Here is a 19,223-nt window from a genome sequence, read left to right as displayed (position 1 = left end):
AAGTGTGAGTTTACAATTGGGGCTTCTGACACTTGATTTATCTTTGCTTTAGAAGAGAGCTACATGCAAATGTGCTATCATACCAATGAAATCATCAAATATCAACCACGTTTATGATATAAACAAACTTTAACTTGAGCTACGATTCTGTGAACAGGTATCCTTCAACCCAGATGCTTGAAGGACTGATAAATATTGAAAAACAAAACAGACAAACACATCAGACATTTCACAGAATTATCTGGAAGAATAATTCTATGTGGGTAAAAAATAGAATTAATCATTAGGAAAATTGCCCAGCAGGAGAAAGCAATTATGAGCTCTGCGGGAATGAGTCTTAGTGTCGATCGTTAACGTGATCCATGACATTTTCCCGACAGTGACCAGACCGATCCCTGCTCCGTGTCAATAAAACGAGGCTAGGCAAATTATAAGCCTTCATCAATGAGTGACAGAACAGCACGTTCTTCACGGAGATTAGAAAAGATTCATCTCGCTTCAAATTTTAGAGCTAATTAGCATATTGATCGCTGATGAGAGACCCAGAGCACTGCAGTGTTGCTGTGAGATATTTGAGGAATTACTTTTGCACTCTGTGCTGGAATAAACATCATTGCTTTCTGCAAACATTTTTTAATTTGTATCACCAAACATCAGTTATAATTTCCAAAAAACACAAGGCTTTTATTGTTCCTTAATTCAGGCAAGAGTGATATCTTTGTTTTTCATATAAATGTAAAACTACATCCTGATATTTTTTTAGTACATAACCATTTTTTTCCTAATGTGCCCTCCATGTTTAACAATGCTTTGGATAAAGTTACTTCAATTAACTAGAGTAAATTTATTAAGGAAACTCGAAAAAACAGTCTGTAATGCTCCTAATTAAATCTTTTTTAATTCAGCTTTAAACTAATACTAATACGATTTTGTTAAAAAATATTTTTACCCACACAGAAAGCATGAGGTTACTGTTTGAGATTTAGAATGAATTTGAACACTTGTGAAATATCAAGGTTTGCGCAGTGAGGTAAAGCTTAGGTTTAAAGTTTGGGTAGTAAGCTGATGAACTATCTAACCCTAGTTTAGATGCAGATAATGTGCAAACTCTGACTAAACTCGTCACTTCAGTGTAATTAGTGTAATGGTTCCCTCTCAATACAAAGAAAAGGTTACTGGAGATCTGTCATCACAGATATGTTGCCAAGCAACCAGGAAAGACCTCAGAAAGTCACAACACCAAGTCAAGAAAAACTTTAGCTTCATGTCTAAAATCAGTTCTTATTCCCTAGATGGTGGACTCTGTTTGCTGTCCACCGCTATATCGGTATTCTGACAGTAAATATCGATCCATTTCTTTGCTACTGTGTGGAAAGATTTCTGGTAGCAATCCCACAATGCAATCGTTTGCATTTTATTGATTACATGAGTTGCATTCATCCAAACTGGAGCAAGAATTCTTTAATATTGTGTCAGCATCATTATTTACATGTATTAGATAATTACACCAAACACAGTTAATAGGTACAGTGACCGAAATGAGCTAATATGAGGCCTAGGAGACTGTCAGCAGGCACTTGTGAAATAATGCATGAATTCAAGCTTTAGTACAATTCAGGCAGACACTCTCTAAGGAAATAACCTCCTTGTGGCGGGGCATGGTCTGTGGCGTGGCTGCAGCGAGGCGGACACACCTGAGTGGCATCAGCGATCACGTCGCACCAGCATTAAAGCCAGTGCTGGGTCCTGACTGATTGTTGTTGTTGGTGTGTGTTCGGCTGCGAGCTGAAAAGCTGCAGTCGACCGTGTAAAGTACGACAACTGTGAATAAAGAAAGTGTATGCTGAAAAGCATGAACAAATTGTTGGGTCTGCTGTGGATTTATTATATTCCTGTACAGTTTTTGTGAGCTGCGCATCGTTAAGTACTTCTGTGCAAATGCTTGCTAATTCAAATATATCACAAGCCAATCACATGGCAGTAAGTCGTGATCAAGACGATCTGCTGGAGTTCAAATTCAGCACAAGAACGGGGCAAAAATGTGATTTAGGTGACTTTGAACATGGCATAGTTGGTGGTGCCACACTGCTTTCAGCAGATAGAAAGCCAGCAGTGACGTAGAAAACAACTCCCAGAAAAGCACTTCTAAACATGTTGAACCTTCAAATAGATGGTGCCAATCCCGTTAGCTAAGTACATAAACTGAAAGTACAGTTCACATGGACTCACCAAAACTGGACAGTACAAGACTGGAAACACATCACCTGGTCTGTTTAGTCTTAATTTCTGCTGTAACATTTGAATGGTGCAGTTCAGGCTGGTGCTGGTGGTGTACTAGTGTGACTGATATCGTCTTGGCACATTTTGTGAACCTTGGTAACAATTGTGCATTGTGTATCCATCTTCTGATGGCCACTTCCAGCCGGATAATGTGCCATGTCACAAAGCTCCAATCATCTCAAACAGGTTTCTTGAACATGTCAATGAGTTCACTGTACTCAGATGGCCTCCACAGTCACCAGAACTCAGTCCAGCAGAACACCTTTGGGTTGTGGTGGAATAATAGATCTCTATCATGGACATGCAGCCCAAACATCTGGAGTAACTGTGTGATGCTATCAACTCAATATCACTTACATCACCACGGACTGCCATTTGGCTTTTTCTACCTTTAAAACCCGGAGAGCAGCCAAATGGCTTTTAGCTAAGCTTTAGCTTCAGCCAAGTGGAAGCTAAATTGGCTAGTCATTCATATGTATATTAGGTTGTTAGCTGGGAATTCTGGAGGGAGGGGAGTGGGGGTGTGTGGATGAGGGGGTGGGGGAGCTGCTAAAAGCTGTGAACTTCCTTTTGTGTTTCATCTTGATGCATTCTCAATCATCCAGGGAAATAAATCTCCAAAAGTCACCAACTTGGAGTGTTTCAGTTTGCCGTCTTAGGGAGAAATCAACACACATGGGTGTAGGTCCTTTGTTGCTGAGATTTATTGATAAAAACAGTACAAAAAACCAACCATTTGTACACATATTTACAAATAATAATAAAAAGTGAGTGAGTACATTTCAACATTATACCAGTGGTCTGATTGATGCCACAATGGAGCAAATCGAGCAAAGACTGATAAGTTCGCTGCAATTTCCAGTGTGTGGGGATCATTGGTCACCAACTGCATCACGTGCTACAACCCTGGTCTACATATCACCGTTGATGAACAGCTTTTCCCATCAAAGACTCGGTGCTGTTTCCTGCAGTATATTGCAAGTAAACCTGACAAGTTTGGGATCAAGTTTTGGGTGGCTTGCGACCTAAAATCCAAGTACATTTGCAATGTCTTCCCATATCTTGGCAAGGACCCCAATCGTCCCACTGGGGAGAGACTTTCTGAAAATGTAGTAATGAGGCTGATGGAACCATTCCTAGACAAGGGCAGAAATGTTACCACGGACAATTTTTTCACATCGCTTTCACTTGCGCAAAAACTTCTTAGACTGAAAACCACCATCCTCGGCTCAGTCAACAAGATTCGCAGGGAAATTCCTCAATCCACTAGTGGATTGGCTAGTCATTCATATGTAAATGTGGTGGAGCTTGCAAGAGAGTTGGCTCACTCTCATGTAGTTGAGAAGAAGGCAAGAAAAGAACAGTTGCTTCGGACACAACCCTCCACACCTAGTCCTGGAAAAAGAGCCATGTGTCAGGTCAAACACAAATGCAAGAACAATCATGCCACTGTGCGATGTGTTCACTGCTACAGATACACATGTGGTAAATGCAGACTACAGATACCATGGCAGTGCCAGGATTGTGAGTGATTGCTGAAAATGTTGAAATGTACTCACTCACTTTTTATTATTATTTGTAAATATGTGTACAAATGGTTGGTTTTTTGTACTGTTTTTATCAATAAATCTCAGCAACAAAGGACCTACACCCATGTGTGTTGATTTCTCCCTAAGATGGCAAACTGAAACACTCCAAGTTGGTGACTTTTGGAGATTTATTTCCCTGGATGATTGAGAATGCATCAAGATGAAACACAAAAGGAAGTTCACAGCTTTTAGCAGCTCCCCCACCCCCTCATCCACACCCCCCCACTCCCCTCCCTCCAGAATTCCCAGCTAACAACCTAATTTACATATGAATGACTAGCCAATTTAGCTTCCACTTGGCTGAAGCTAAAGCCTAGCTAAAAGCCTACCAGCCATTTGGCTGGTGGTGGGTTTTAAAGGTAGAAAGGTAGAAGCCTGGGACTCCTAGTGATATGGCCCACTATCTCAGAGAAAGGTTTTCAGCACCTTGTTGAATTTGTCACAAAGAATTAAAAAGGTTCTGAGAGCCAAAGCGGGTCCAACCGGATACTAGCAAGGTATCACTAGTAAAGTGGCCGGTCAGTGTAGCTATAAAGTCTATTTCTACCAGGCTATAAACATCTTCATTCACTATTTGAACCAGCCACAAGCGGCCATTCAAAAAATGGAGCTGTTGGATTGGAGGTTGTTGTGAAATAACAAGAAATCTCCCTGCATGACCCACCATTGTGTTAACTTATTGTCTGTGGTGTCTGCGCCACCACTTGCTGTTACATGAAATAAAACTACTTTAGAGAAGTAAACACAATCCATTCGCCCTACTGTAAGCTGTTTTGATTTGGTGAAGAGCTGCTAAGTAATATAGCAAAACAAGGTAATTAAACTTGTTTATCAAGTGAGATTGCTGTACAAGATTAGTATTTAGCATACGCAGAGGGAAGCGTTGGACAAAGTTTGAACACTTACAAGTCAGATTGTTGTTCATGTTCCTCTGACTCTACTGACGTAGTGCATGCAAAAATGGAGCATTGCCCTCCAGCTTATGAGCAAATAAAATATGTTTTATAACACTGACATTTATAAGTGATACCAGGAATAAACATGTCTTTTGTTGAAATAGGAATATCACATTTCCTTGCACCAATCACAAACAGGAATTAAGATGATCAGTAATTTATGATTAATTTTTCTGTGTAATTGTTGCGTCTAAGTCACAAAAACATGTTACAGATAGACAAATGTACTTATTGATAACAAAGGTGTTTTTAGCTGGAGTTTCATGTGAACTCTGGTCATTAAAACAGATTTGCACACAAATCCAATACCCTGTCCATTTAATTTGAAAATATGAGCCATTTGGGGACGCTTCCATTTTCAACAAGGAAATGGGTAATTAAAGCCATGTTTCAAACCAGTCAGTTTCTAAAGTCAATATATTTTGAATCAAAGGGCACTAAAGAAATGTGGCGGTTCTTCCGACAGATAATCAAGAAAGGTGAGATCACTGCATGAAAGTGGACGCAGGCTGTTTGCACTGAACACCCTCACATGGGTCTGAGGGATAGAAACTGTAAAAATTTTAGACCCACCGCATGAAAACAACAAGGCTATCACCTCAAACGCTTCCCTCCATGTACGCTAAAGGCCTAAAGGGCTCAGATATTGATTTTGGAGGCTCTCATGGACTGTGTGGCTGACGTGACTGCTTCACCAGTCTTGCTGGTCTGTCAAGACACAAAGAGCTACTGACGCTTTCATACTGCAAGGAAATCACAGCATGCATTGATCGCCGTGCCTAGACTTTGAGAACAGCTCATCCTAAGGCGCCACTCAGTGCTGCAGAGCCATATCAGCAGTGCTGCCCAAACAAGTCATGATGTAAATAACACGAGCATATATGCAAGGAACCCTCTGGAGTCCATTACATAAATTTTCATAATGTGTTCGATTCACTTTTAGTCTTTATAGACCAATAAAAGCTACTGTTCTTCAGCTATATTAGAGCTAAATGAAGAGAAAAATAAATCCCAGATCTCAAGTGAGTAATTACAACACGTGCTTTGAAATACTCTACTTAAATACAACACTTTTTTTCTTAAAAAAAAAAAAAGACATCTATTCTTGTTATCCAGAGTTGGTGTCCTGCAGTTTTTTGCTGCTCCCTGAAGGCATCAGCGAGATACAAGCCAGCTGTGGCTCATTAGCTCGCATGGAACGAAAAACTGTAATGGAAGCAAAACCTGCAGGACACCAGCCTGCCACAACTGGAATAAAGCCATTTGACTTTTATCTTGCTTATAGAGGTACTTGTGCTTATCGATTATAAATGTCTTACTCCTCCTCCATTTAAGCTCCATTGTTGTAACTCCTAAGGGTAAATTTTATATGACATCCCACTTTGTGACCCCTTACAAAAGCAGCAAATGCACAGGGCTGCTTATAAGATTTCATGTCTCTGTGTGTGTTAACCGTAGATCCTCTTCAACTGGCTACAGTGCTACTAATGCACTGACTTATTTACTTAAGCAAAGAATCAGAGTAACTATTTAAAAATCAGCCTCGTTTGACGACAAATTTGTAAGCTGTAATGTTTTCACTCCATAAAAGCCTCATTTTGCTTTCTTTTACTTTGATCTTCTATAAATCTTTTTTTTTCCTGTACTTATGCGGCTGGAAGCCACTGCTGTAAACAGAATAACCTATTTCAGTTTGAATAATGACATTTCAGGGGAAACATATTGAGTCTGCTTCGGTAATGGGATCCAAGTCTTTGTTTCTAATAATTTATTGCTGCGAGTGCACAGACAGAACAAAACAACCCCACTTCAGTTTTAAGGTTTGGTGGTGATGTGTTGCTTACACGTCATTTGCACATACATCATTACAAGTCTGAGCTCAAGCTACTACGGCACAATTAAAGCATGATGATCTAAAAATGTATCTCCACTGCCTGCTGCATGTAACATTTGAGTGTTCTTAGACAACATCTTTGCAGAGCAAATTGGAAAGAAAAAAAGTTCCTATTTTACGTCTGAATTAAAACAACACTTTTACACAGAAAAATACATTTTGCTATGAAAGTTAAGTACTGGGAAGTTGCCTCTGTCCTATTAAATGAATTGTATGTCATCAAGATAGCAACTGCTTGATACTTCTGCACTCGACGTAACTGGCACGCTGTTATTGCTTTTATTATTATTAGTATTTCTATGCAGTTCACAAATGGATTTTCATCACTTACAGTTAATTTCTTCAGCCCTTTGATAATAGTAACCCACTGAAAGCAGCAGCTTGAAATTCCTCAAGCTTATTTAATAGCTTTCTTGTATTATATTAGAAAAGCAGAAAGCAGTATTCTGCAGTGGAACGATTCCACTGAGTGTGGTTTTTGCCTGTGGTCTAAAGGAGAAGTTAAAAACTTCCTATTAAGAGCAGAGTGATGGAGAAATATGCAGAGCGCCACAGGGGATGAGTCTGTTTGTTTTGCGAGCGCTGGCGAGTGCCGGTTTCTCCTTCTAAACGATGTCCGCTTGCTTGCTTGTAATTTCACAGACTGCGAGACACACCCCAAAACACGGAGAACCACCGAAAGACTGAAGAGAGGATATAAATAGCATTTTTGCGTTTTTCTTCACTAAAACATGCAGTGTTCCCAAATCGGGGTTGTGATGCAGGACTTTCAAAAAATAAATAGAAAAATGTTAAAAAACTTGTAAAAACTGAAAAGCGGCTCCAGCAGCAGCAGCAGGAGCTGTAAACAAGTTGTGACCTCCAGGAATAAATAATCAAGCTGGAGCAGAAGTGCAGAAAACTGCAGTTCTTCCAGTGGCCCCCTTGGGATTGGCAAGTCAGTTTCTACACCTCCTCCATTTAATATTCAGTAATACAGCAGAAATAAAAAAAACTGGTATAATTTCTTTTTTTACAACTCCCTCAATTGAATTGCATTATGGGTTTATAATTTGGGGGTGTTGCCACTAGGAGCACTAATACAATTATTTAACAAATAAGATACCTTGCTGTGTGTGTGTACATTACAGACCAAGTAACCTGGTGAATGAAGAATTTTCCTCATATGCTACCTAGCATTCCAGCTCGCACTGGAACGGTTCGCAGCCGAGTGTGAAGCGGTGGGAATGAGAATCAGCACCTCCAAATCTGAGGCCATGGTCCTCAGCTGGATAAGGGTGGAGTGCCCACTCCGGGTCGGGGATGAGTTCCTGCCCCAAGTGGAGGAGTTTAAGTAACTCAGGGTCTTGTTCACGAGTGATGGGAGAAGGGAGCGGGAGATCGACAGACGGATTGGTGCTGCAGCTGCAGTGATGTGGACGCTGTACCGGTCCATCATAGTGAAGAGGGAGCTGAGTGTAAAAGGGAAGCTCTCAATTTACCCTCACCTATGGTCACGAGCTGTGGGTAGTGACTGAAAGAACGAGATTGCGGATACATGCTGCAAAATTGAGCTTCCTCCGAAGGGTGGCTGGCCTCTCTCCTACAGATAGGGTGAGAAGTTTGTCACTTCCTGTTTGCCATTTGTTTGGAAGTTGTGTTTTGATCGTGTCCTGTGGATTTTTGAAATTTGGCCATCAATTTCTGGAGCAAAGACTACTCACATTGTTGGAACTTTTGGTACAACCCTGTCTGGATTACGACTTTGATACAGGATATTGGACTGGACTAACGGAGTTAACGAGGTAATTGCAGGCTAGCCAACGCGTTACCAGGCTAACAGCTGACTGAGGAATCAGCTGACTGAACCTGCTACCAGGGTAACCAGATAAAATGGGGCCGAAGAGGACACCGACAGCTGAGGAAGTCGAGGACATTAAAAAGTCCCTTGACTTCATAATGGAGGAAATTTCTACTATCAGGTTGCAGCAGAAAAATATCATTGAAATTGTGGAGGAGGTAAAGCTCCTCCGCATCCAAAATGCCGAAAAAGATAAAAAGATTGCATACCTGGAAAGTAAGGTCGCTGACCTGGAACAATACTCCAGGATAAACGACGTCATCATCACTGGGCTCCATATTAAACCCCGGTCATACGCTCAGGCGGTGACCGCTGACAGCAACGAGGAACCTGGAGAGCTTGACATTAGCTCCACGGAACAACAGGTGGCTGCTTTCCTGCGGTCCAAAGGGATTGCCCTGGACTGTAACTCTGTCGAAGCATGCCACCCTCTTCCCAGGAGGAACGGCAACATACCGGCTATTATATTAAGGTTTGTAAATCGAAAGCACAAGATTACGCTGCTGAAACAAGGAAGAAAATTAAAAGGATCTAATGTCTTTATCAATGAACATCTAACCAAACACAACGCTGAAATAGCCAAAAAAGCGCGACACCTTAAGAAGCTGGGAAAAATCCAAGGCACTTGGACGACGAACTGCAAAATATTCATTAAACTAAACGGATCACCAGAGGAAGCCAAAGTTCTGACCATTAAAAATATGGCGGATCTCGAAAAATATCAGTGAGCAACACGATCTGGACGGCAAACAAGGTAACAGACAACCACACACTCACTTATGACACACACTGGAAGGAAGAACTCAGATACATCTGGAAGAATCAGCTGCATCAGTCAGACAGTTGCAGAATATGATCAATTGGAACTGAAAACATTTAACTATATGGATCACAATACACACGACTTGGAATATGAAATAGATCCAGACAACAACTTTTTCTCATCTAACAATAACAATTGCTGCTACTATACAAATAAAGACTACAATCAGAGGATTAAAACTGAGAATAAATTATCAATTATCCACTTTAACTGTAGAAGTCTCTATGCTAATTTTAGTCATATCAAAGAATATCTTAACCAGTTTTCACATCCATTTAGTGTCATTGCCTTATCAGAAACTTGGATCAATATGGAAAAAGGAACAGACTTTGAACTGGAGGGTTATGAATTCACATTTATAACTAGGCGAAACAAAGGAGGAGGAGGAGTGGCCTTGTATGTGGACAAATCCTTGAAATTTAATGTGGTGGAAAAGATGACGATGGTGATTGATAATGTACTAGAATGTATTACAGTTGAAATTTGTAAAGAAAAAAGTAAAAATGTAATCATTAGCTGTATATACAGAGCTCCAGGTAGTAGTATTGAGACATTTAAAGACTGGATAGAAGAAACATTTATTGAAATAGCTCGCAAAAAAGTTCATTTGTGGAGACTTCAATATTGATTTGCTAAACCCAAATAAACATAAAACCACTGAGGAATTTATAAACACAATGCACTGTATGAATCTATTCCCTAAAATTACTAGACCTACCAGGATTACATCACATTGTGCAACTCTCATAGACAACATTTTTGCAAATGACATTGAAAATAAGACTGTAAGTGGACTCCTGATTAACGACATAAGTGACCATCTTCCAATTTTTACAATCTATGATAGGAATTACAAGATCAATAAAATGGACAGTAAAAAAGAGTACAGACGAGTAAGAACAGAAGAAAGAATGAATGCATTTAAAAAAGATTTATTGAAGGAAAACTGGGGTGAAGTATATCAGGAACAGGACGTTAATAGTGCTTATAATAAATTCCTTAGAATATTTACATTACTGTACAATACCAACTGTCCAATAAAGCAATATAGTAGGAAACAGAAATATATGGACTGTCCATGGATAACAAAAGGTCTGCAAAATGCATGTATAAAGAAAAATGCTCTATACAGAGAGTTCTTAAGAACGAGAACTAAAGATGCTGAAATCAGATACAAAAGATATAAAAATAGGTTAACTAATATACTTAGATTTAGTAAAAAGGAATACTATAAGAAGCAATTAGATATAAATAGAAATAATAATAAAAGATTATGGGAAATCCTGAACAGTGTTATAAAATGTGGGACTGGACAAAAGAACTATCCCAAGTATTTCATTTGTAATGACCATGAAGAATACAATATGGATGTTGTGGCAAATAGTCTCAATGAATTCTTTGTAACTGCTGGACCAAATTTAGCAAGAACAATCACTCATCCTGGGAAAGCACAGGAAAAACCCGATACACTGATTGACAGAAATCCATATTCTATGTTTCTCACAGCCGTTGATGAAAATGAAGTTCTTGAAATTGTCAAAAAATGTAAAAATCACAAATCTTTGGATTGTAATGATATTGATATGATAGTGGTTAAAAGAGTCAGAGGCTATTATAAAACCATTTACATACATCTGTAATTTATCATTTCAAACTGGTCGATTTCCAGACAGAATGAAAATAGCAAAAGTTATACCTCTATACAAATCTGGAAACAAACACCATTTCACAAACTACAGGCCTGTCTCTTTACTACCTCAATTCTCAAAAGTTCTTGAAAAACTGTTTAAAAACAGACTGGAAAATTTTATAGATAAACATAAACTACTCACTGAGAGTCAGTACGGATTCAGATCAAGCAGATCAACATCATCGGCACTATTAGATTCAATAGAATACATCACAAATTCCATAGACAAAAAGCAATATGTGGCTGGGTTATTCATAGACTTGACAAAGGCATTTGACACTATAGATCATGATATATTAATAAGAAAACTGGAACGTTATGGTGTCAGAGGGGTAGTTTTAGATTGGGTCCGGAGTTATTTAAGTGACAGAAAGCAGTTTGTGAAAATAAATGGTGGTTGCTCCTTATGTATGGACATTGCTTGTGGTGTACCCCAAGGGTCAGTTTTGGGTCCAAAATTCTTCAACTTGTACATTAACGACATCTGTAAAGTGTCCAAAGTATTAAAAATGGTTCTCTTTGCTGACGATACAAACATTTTTTGCTCTGGTGATGATCTGCAGAATTTATTGGAGGATATGACTAATGAAATAAGTAAAGTGAAGTTCTGGCTTGATAAAAACAAATTATCATTAAATTTGAATAAATCTAAACTTATGTTATTTGGAAATAGTAGTTTAAATACAAATGCAAAGATTCAAATAAATGGTGTTGATATTGAAAGAGTCAGTGAAAATAAATTTCTGGGGGTAATAATAGATGAAAAACTTAACTGGAGAGCTCACGTAAGATATATTCATTCCAAAGTATCACGAAGCATTGCAGTACTAAACAAGGCAAAACAGGTATTCGACAGAACATCACTTCATATTCTCTACTGTTCACTGGTTTCACCATACTTAAGCTATTGTGCAGAGGTCTGGGGCAATAACTATAAAACCACATTACATTCACTTTTTACTCTTCAAAAGAAAGCAATTCGAATCATCCACAATGCAGGTTATAGGGAACATACAAACTCACTATTTTTGCAGTCTGAAATATTGAAAATTGACGATATAGTGAAATTCCAAACAGCACAAATTCTATTCAAAGCAAAAAATAAAGAACTGCCAGGTAATATTCAGAGTATGTTTTTTTTGAAAGAAGGAAGTTATAATTTAAGGGGTTTTTGTAACTTCAAAACAATGAAGGTACGTACTACAAGAAAAGGCTTTTGTGTTTCTGTTCAAGGAGTGAAACTATGGAACAAACTGAATATGGAATTAAAGCAATGTCCAAACATAAAACTGTTCAAAAAGAGTTATAAAAATATGATCTTCTCGATCTATAAAGAAAAGGAAAATATTTAAATTAAGTGAATGTCTCTATTTAAAAACAAACAAACAAAAAATTCATGATGTGATATTATAGTATATCAGAAATCTGTTCACTATTTTTATTACAAATTATATCAGTAAGGAAACTGACTAAATATTCACTGATAATTTATGGGACAGGGGTGGGATTAAATAAGTGTATACTTCTTCCCACTCCCTTTCAACATGTAAATTAATCAGAATGTTTTTTTGTATGTAATTTGTATAGTATATTTTTTTTTCTCTCATTTCTTTTCTAAATGTACTTGTATATTGTTCACATGTTGAAATAAATTACCAATCAATCAATCAATCAAGTTTAGCCATGCGGGAGAGGCTCAGACTAGAGCTGCTGCTCCTCTAGATCGAAAGGAGCCAGTCAAGGATGGTTTGGGCATCTGACAAGGATGCCCAAACCATAAATAAACCTTACCTTAACTTACCCTTACAAGGATGCCTTACGGGCATGTCCCACCAGGGCAGATCCAGGAGAGATTATATCTCTCAGCTGGCCTGGGAACGCCTTGGTGTTCCCCCGGACAAGCTGGAGGAGGTGGCTGGGGAGAGGGAGGTCTGGGCTTCTCTGCTTAGGCTGTTGCCCCCGCGACTTGGCCCCGGATAAGCGAAAGAAGATGGATGGATGCTACTTAACACCAGTTAGCGTGTATATGTGTCTCTGTACAAGTCTAAAAATGACCGAATTCTGTTGCTATTGGGATAAACAAATGTTTTCTGTTCATATTTGGACTCCGTCTGGCTTCTTGTGGAAAAGAATTGGTAAATGCAGTTATAACAGTGGGAAGAATGCCTGCGGCAAAATCAGTCTGCGCTGGAAGTTTGACCATTGCACCGAATGTAAATTTGAATTTCTAGCCTACAGTTATTCAGTCTCTACTCACTTAACGCTCGATAGGGGAAAATATTTTCCTTCAAGGATCAAAACAGACCAAGAACTATCGCAAAAGTCAAAATAGCAGAGAATCAGACTTGATCCTTGCTATTTTTATAGTTTTGCTGGAGTGTGTTTGCTTTATTTATTAGTGTATGTTAATTATACACGTAAACTGTCTGTTGATATTTTTTAATATATATTTTTTTGCAAAACTGTAGTTCATGAGAGAGAAAAAATCATATTATCCCAAAATATTGAATTTCTTGAATCCACATCAGAGAATGTTATTTTACTTCTTTAGCTACTAAAAAACATTAGTGTTTACTGGAATTTCACACAAGGCAGGTCTTTATCGCTCAGACAATGAAGGCTGACAGAACAATAGAAATTGATTTCAGATGGTTATTTGAGAGCGCCTCTTGAAGAAGAGCACAAGTGAGTCAAACGCACCGTGGGTTGTATGCTGCCATCAGTTTGATACCTAGTCGGTCTATCACCTTCCAGGGTTGCCACTGAGACTTTCATCCCTTCCACGCTTAGTGATTCATTCATGCAGGTGCTGCCAAAAGACCTTAGGGGCCCACTTGATGCCAGTCCTGTGAACTAGCAACACTCACATCCGCTGTCAAGAAAACACCTGGAATACACAGAGGACACAGGAGCCATGAAAACTTTACTTGTACTGTGTTTTAACCCCCTGTGATGCTCTTTCAGTGTTTCTGTCTGAGCTGAAAAAACCCAGACAAGAGTGTAAAGTAATGCTGCGCTGCAGTGCTTTGAGCCACATGCTAAGGTTAGTATGCTCCCATGCTCAGTTCAGTGCATAATGATATTGTTAAAATGCTTACCTAAGGGTTGGTACGAAGCAGCACTAACAGTCCAAATGCCGGCTCTTAACTTGTTTCCCGAACCTCTCAAGTGTCCTATTTAAGAAAAGGAAAAGAACAAATTCTGCTTGCTGCTTGTCACAATTTACTTAAAAGCTCATTTCTGTCCCTCATGGCTCAGTCAGCTCTCTTACATGAATCAAATAAAGCAAACAGATACCCATAAAAGAATCTCTTTAACTCCAAACCCTGCATGAAAATTATTTTTACACTTTCTTCAATATCAAAACAAGATATAGTTGACGGCACATCTGAGAGCATCACCAACACGAAAGCTGACAGCTCATTCAGCTCGTTTAAGGGTGTCAACAAATATACGCAGACAAATATGAGGCTTAGATTTCAGGTCGCAAAGTAACAAGAAAGTGACTTTATGTAAACAAAGTTCCAAGAAAATGTGAATTTGATTTAAGAATGAGGGAAAAATATCCATTAACATTAAATTGTCCCATAAATAAGGCTCTAAAATTGTTGCAGTTGAGGTCACCACAGCAGTCGCACGCTCAGCCTCTCCTTAAAACGAGTTCCTTTAGAGGTGGTTGTGATACACTCTATTTCCAAAAGTATTAACTCGTCTGTCATCGCACGCATATGAGCTTGACGTGCATCCCATTCTCAATCCATAGGGTTTAAGATGATGCCAGCCCACTCTTTGCAGCTATAATAGCTTCAACTTGTCTGGGAAGGCTTTCCACAAGGTTCAGGAGTCTATGTGAATTTTCTTACAGATGCGCATTTGTTAGGTCAGATACTGAGAAGGCCTGGCGCTCAATCTCTGCTCTAATTCATCCCAAAGGATTGAGGTCAGGACTCTGTGCAGGCCAGTGAAGTTCTTCTACACCAAACTCACTCATCCGTGTCTTTATAGACCTTGCTTTGTGCACTGATGCTCTCTCAGAAGCCATCCCAAAACTGTTCCCACAAAGTTTTGAGCATGAAATTGTCTAAAATGTCTTAATATGCTGAAGCTTTAAGAGCTCTTTTCACTGGAACTAAGGAGCCGAGCTCAGCTCCTGAAAAACAGCCCAACACCATAATCCCCCCTTCCACCAAACTCCTCTTGGCACGATGCACTCAGACAAGTACGGTTCTTCTGGCAACTGCCAAACCCAGACTCATCTTTCAGATTGTCAGACAGAGTAGCATGATTCATCACTCACGGTGCCACGCTAGAATTCACTGAGCTCCCGAGAGCAACCCATTCTTTCATAAATGCAGAAGCAGTCTGCATGCCTAGGTGCTCGATTTTTATACATCTATGGCCACAGCTGTGATCGCAACACCTGAATTCAGTGATTTGAATGGGTGAGTGGATACTTTTCGCGATATAGTGTATGTCAGCTTTTTAAAAGGGTGTGCAGGGAAGCTGACTGCCTGCAACCTTTAAGCCAGCCTGCCAGCTAGAATAGCTCGACCAGTCTCAATCTTCAATTGCTGCATAACGCTGACGTGTGTACATGTATTTGTCCCCAGAGATCAGCCGATAATCGTGGTGCCGTTTCATTGAGATAGTTTTATGACCTTCAGGATCATTGTACAGTTGCCTCTCAAAATGTTTCACTCCTCAGCGTTTCAGACACTCACTTCCATGTGTGAGAGACAGAGCCATGTCCTAGCAGAGTAGGTGATGGATGAGCTCGTAACTGTTTTAAGCACTCAAATGGACCCGCAGGAAGAAGATGTATCGCCCATCAAGCAACTACGCCTGGCCTCTATAGAGAGGAGAGGATGGCAGGGACTGGTGAGGAATAAAATGGGGCTCCTCTAACAAATTTAAAAGTAGAAGAAAACTGTATATCACCTCTCCCAAGCTGTGCTACTGATAGCCCATCTCCTTCTCGTTCTGCCTCTCTCTGTACTCTTGACCTGTCAGTTAGAAACATAAAGGCTTCAATCGCTCCTATTTGGCTGACTCTTCTTTCCTTGACAGTCTCTGCTCATTTCTTGCTTTCCTTACTTTTCTCTCAAACACGCTGGTTTTCTCTTCTTTTTATTGTCCAATTCATTTAGTCTCCACATAAAGACTCCTATTATCCTCCTTTGTTGTCCTTCTGTACTGTACTGATAAATGATGAGTTCAATGACTCATTTGTCTTCACTCTCCACTTTGTGTCTCCACAGTTCTTTATCCTGCTCCTGCTCATCTTCTTCCTGGAAATTCTGTCTATCATGCTTTTCTTCATCTACCAGGATGAGGTAAGTTGCCACTATTACTCTCATCGTGTTATATTTTATGGGTTTTCCTCACCTGTGCAAGATATTAATGACTGTAGAAGAAACTCTCCAATACATTGCATGCCCTTCATATGTCAGAGAGATTGTCGATGTTTCAAAGTGGGGCTGGCATCCAAAATGATGCAGCTCAGTAGCAAGGTTGTTTTGAAGTTCATACAAGCAGTGCTGCGTATGTCAGCTGACATTTTGCATAAACAATGGCTCAATGGGGCTCGGGCTGGTGCACACGCGCCTTTGGAGAGATGTCTGTGTCACAGTTTCCTTTCCTTGTTAATAAATCATATTTCATCTCTGCTCATCTATTTTGGAGGAATTTCGTTGTAAATAAACAAGTCAGACAAGAGTAAATAAGGTGATGAGCCATCCCTCTGCTAATATGAATTTGTAATCCCTTCACATTTTCAGCTGAGGTTTTATTAATGCATTGAACGGATATGTTAAATTCCTCACATATTAGTTTTAATTATGGGCTTGAGGGCTGGCTTTTGAAATAGGTATGAAATTTTAACAATCAGTAAAAGAGCTTGATTTATGCCTTGTTTAACGGTAAAGACACAGATGAAAGCACCGACACTCTCTGCGTTCTGTCCACAAACATCCATCAAACTGAGAATAACAGACATCATGTTGACAGTGGGTTTTAATCAGACTTGATGAGATTAGTGAGATTACTCAGCGAATTACACTGCAGAGTAAGTCTGGGTCAATGCAATCAATGGATAAATATTTTAAAATATAGCGCTTTTTATCGCAGTTCCTTTATGTTGGTCATCACAACTAAAATTACAATTAGAAATTGAACAGAAATGAGTGGGCAAATTAAACTGCAGTGAACAATAAAAACAATTTGCTTTTGTATAATTTAATGGTTCCCCCTTTAAATATTTTGTGTAACATGCAACAAAGTATTTTTATTTCATTACTGGAGATAAAAATCTTGATTTCATTCAGCTTTTTTTTAATCAATAAATTATCATTACTCGTAGCAATAATTGAAAGCCACAGAGACTGTTCGTCTTACAAGCAGTTCCTAAACAAAAGAAATAAAAGCATTTTTTCATTGTAATGTAAAATTAAGAAAACGCCTCAAGCAAGCTGAAGTTGGACCATTTTCATGAGAAAATTATGCTCGTATTTTTCTTTTATGCCTTTGATTTCATCGATTGAAATCATTAATCATTTAATCATCAAGAGAAGCAGGCAAGTGAAGTGGACGCAAACTGTAGAGCCTTGTAATTAATTACTGGAAATTTCACAACTGCTTCCATTACATTATTCATCTGCTGGGACAGAGACCGCTACCACCAAAGACTTAGGCCAAGGACAACCCTGGTAGTAATTTCTTTGTAGATTTTGGTAAACAACAACCTACTTTGATATTTCCTTGTGTTTTTATTCGGATGATGTTTCCAGCCGTAGACCTTGGACCTGCGTCTACTTTGTTCTGGCTTTTATGTCTTCGCTGCTATAATTCTGGCACGATCATAGAATTGCTTAATGTGTCATATTTCCATCACAGTTTGTCTCTGGTACTCTAATTCTCTGAATACTTGTGGACTTGCAGGTTCCTCTGGGCTTTCATCCAATCAGCGGTACTCTGTTTAGCCTTTAATGAATGTTGTCTTGTGTCACGCCTCACCTTAGTATCTGTGTTCCTTAATGTTGAGTGTACCCCATTATTCAACCTCTAAATAATTCAGTTTTGTCTACCCAGGAGGCGATTAACGACAGAACAAAGTTTTAAAAAAATGTTAGGGATTCTGCAGAGCTTGGGCACTGTGGGAAATCATTCACAGTAAAGAATGGGTGGCCATTAACAGGGTGAACTCTCTCGCTTTTTAAACAGCCAGACGCAGGACACCTAAAAGTATTATTGTATCTTTATATAGTAGAAACTGTACCCTAATGGAAAATATGATTACAAAAAAATTTGAATATTACAAAGTCCCCCTCAGGAAACGACCGCATAAGTCATTTTTGTGTAAGCTGTTTTTATGATCTAGTTATTCTTTCATCCGTGTGATGTCACTTTAATACTGGATGGAACTCAGCTCTGTGGTAATCTAGAAAATCGAGCTTTTAGACATTTTATAAAAGGGCCTGTTTTGACACAAACCATTACTTTAACTCTTAATCAAGCATAGATGGTCAAAACAAACCTGAAATGGCTCCAGGTGGAAGTTCAGCTCCAGTTTCCAGATTGAAAAATGTCTTCTAACTTGGAAACAAACCTGTTAGTTAATGCACAATTTGCTTCACTGCTGCTGTTGGTAAAAAACCTGCATAAAGCAAATGATAGATGCATGTTTGGTGCTCAGAGCATAATGCACTTTCCTACAGGGTAGCATACTTACTGATTTTACTTATAACAAGCTTGAGTCTCATTGTTGACTGAACATTAAATCATAAAAAACACTCTTGTTACGTGCTGCGTCTAGAAAGACCAAACACAGAATCCAGATTAGGCACAGCTGATAAAATGAGCTGCTATTGGCCATCAAATGAAGAATCAAAGTCCAATAAGAAAAGGAAAAAAATAAAGTACAAGGACAACACACAGAGCACAAGCAGATGGTAATTAGATATGTACAGGTGCAAAGGAGTTACAGACGGCTGCAGATGAAAGTCACAGTCACAGTGGAGGGAAAGGAACAAAAATGGGAAGTAAAACCAAAATTTATCAAAAAAAACATGATGTGACCAGAAGAAAAATAAGTAACAGAAACATGAAGACACTGAAATGTGAAGACAAACATTAATCATGACGACAGAGACAAGC

The 19,223-nt window shown here is 39.0% G+C and overlaps 1 protein-coding gene across 2 annotated transcripts in view; it reads left to right on the top strand.

Moving 5' to 3' along the window:
• tspan4a (tetraspanin 4a) overlaps positions 1–19,223 on the top strand; it is a 183,897-nt gene that overhangs the window by 111,919 nt on the left and 52,755 nt on the right. For both annotated transcript variants that reach the window (XM_080884908.1, XM_080884907.1), the window contains one exon: positions 16,331–16,405. In XM_080884908.1, coding sequence (XP_080741034.1) covers positions 16,331–16,405 — 75 coding nt within the window. The remainder of the gene's footprint in view (positions 1–16,330; positions 16,406–19,223) is intronic.

The sequence above is a fragment of the Rhamphochromis sp. 'chilingali' genome (assembly GCF_963969265.1).
Source record: "Rhamphochromis sp. 'chilingali' genome assembly, chromosome: 6".
In the NCBI taxonomy this organism is placed as follows: domain Eukaryota; kingdom Metazoa; phylum Chordata; class Actinopteri; order Cichliformes; family Cichlidae; genus Rhamphochromis; species Rhamphochromis sp. 'chilingali'.
This window is presented reverse-complemented; position numbering and strand designations above follow the sequence as displayed.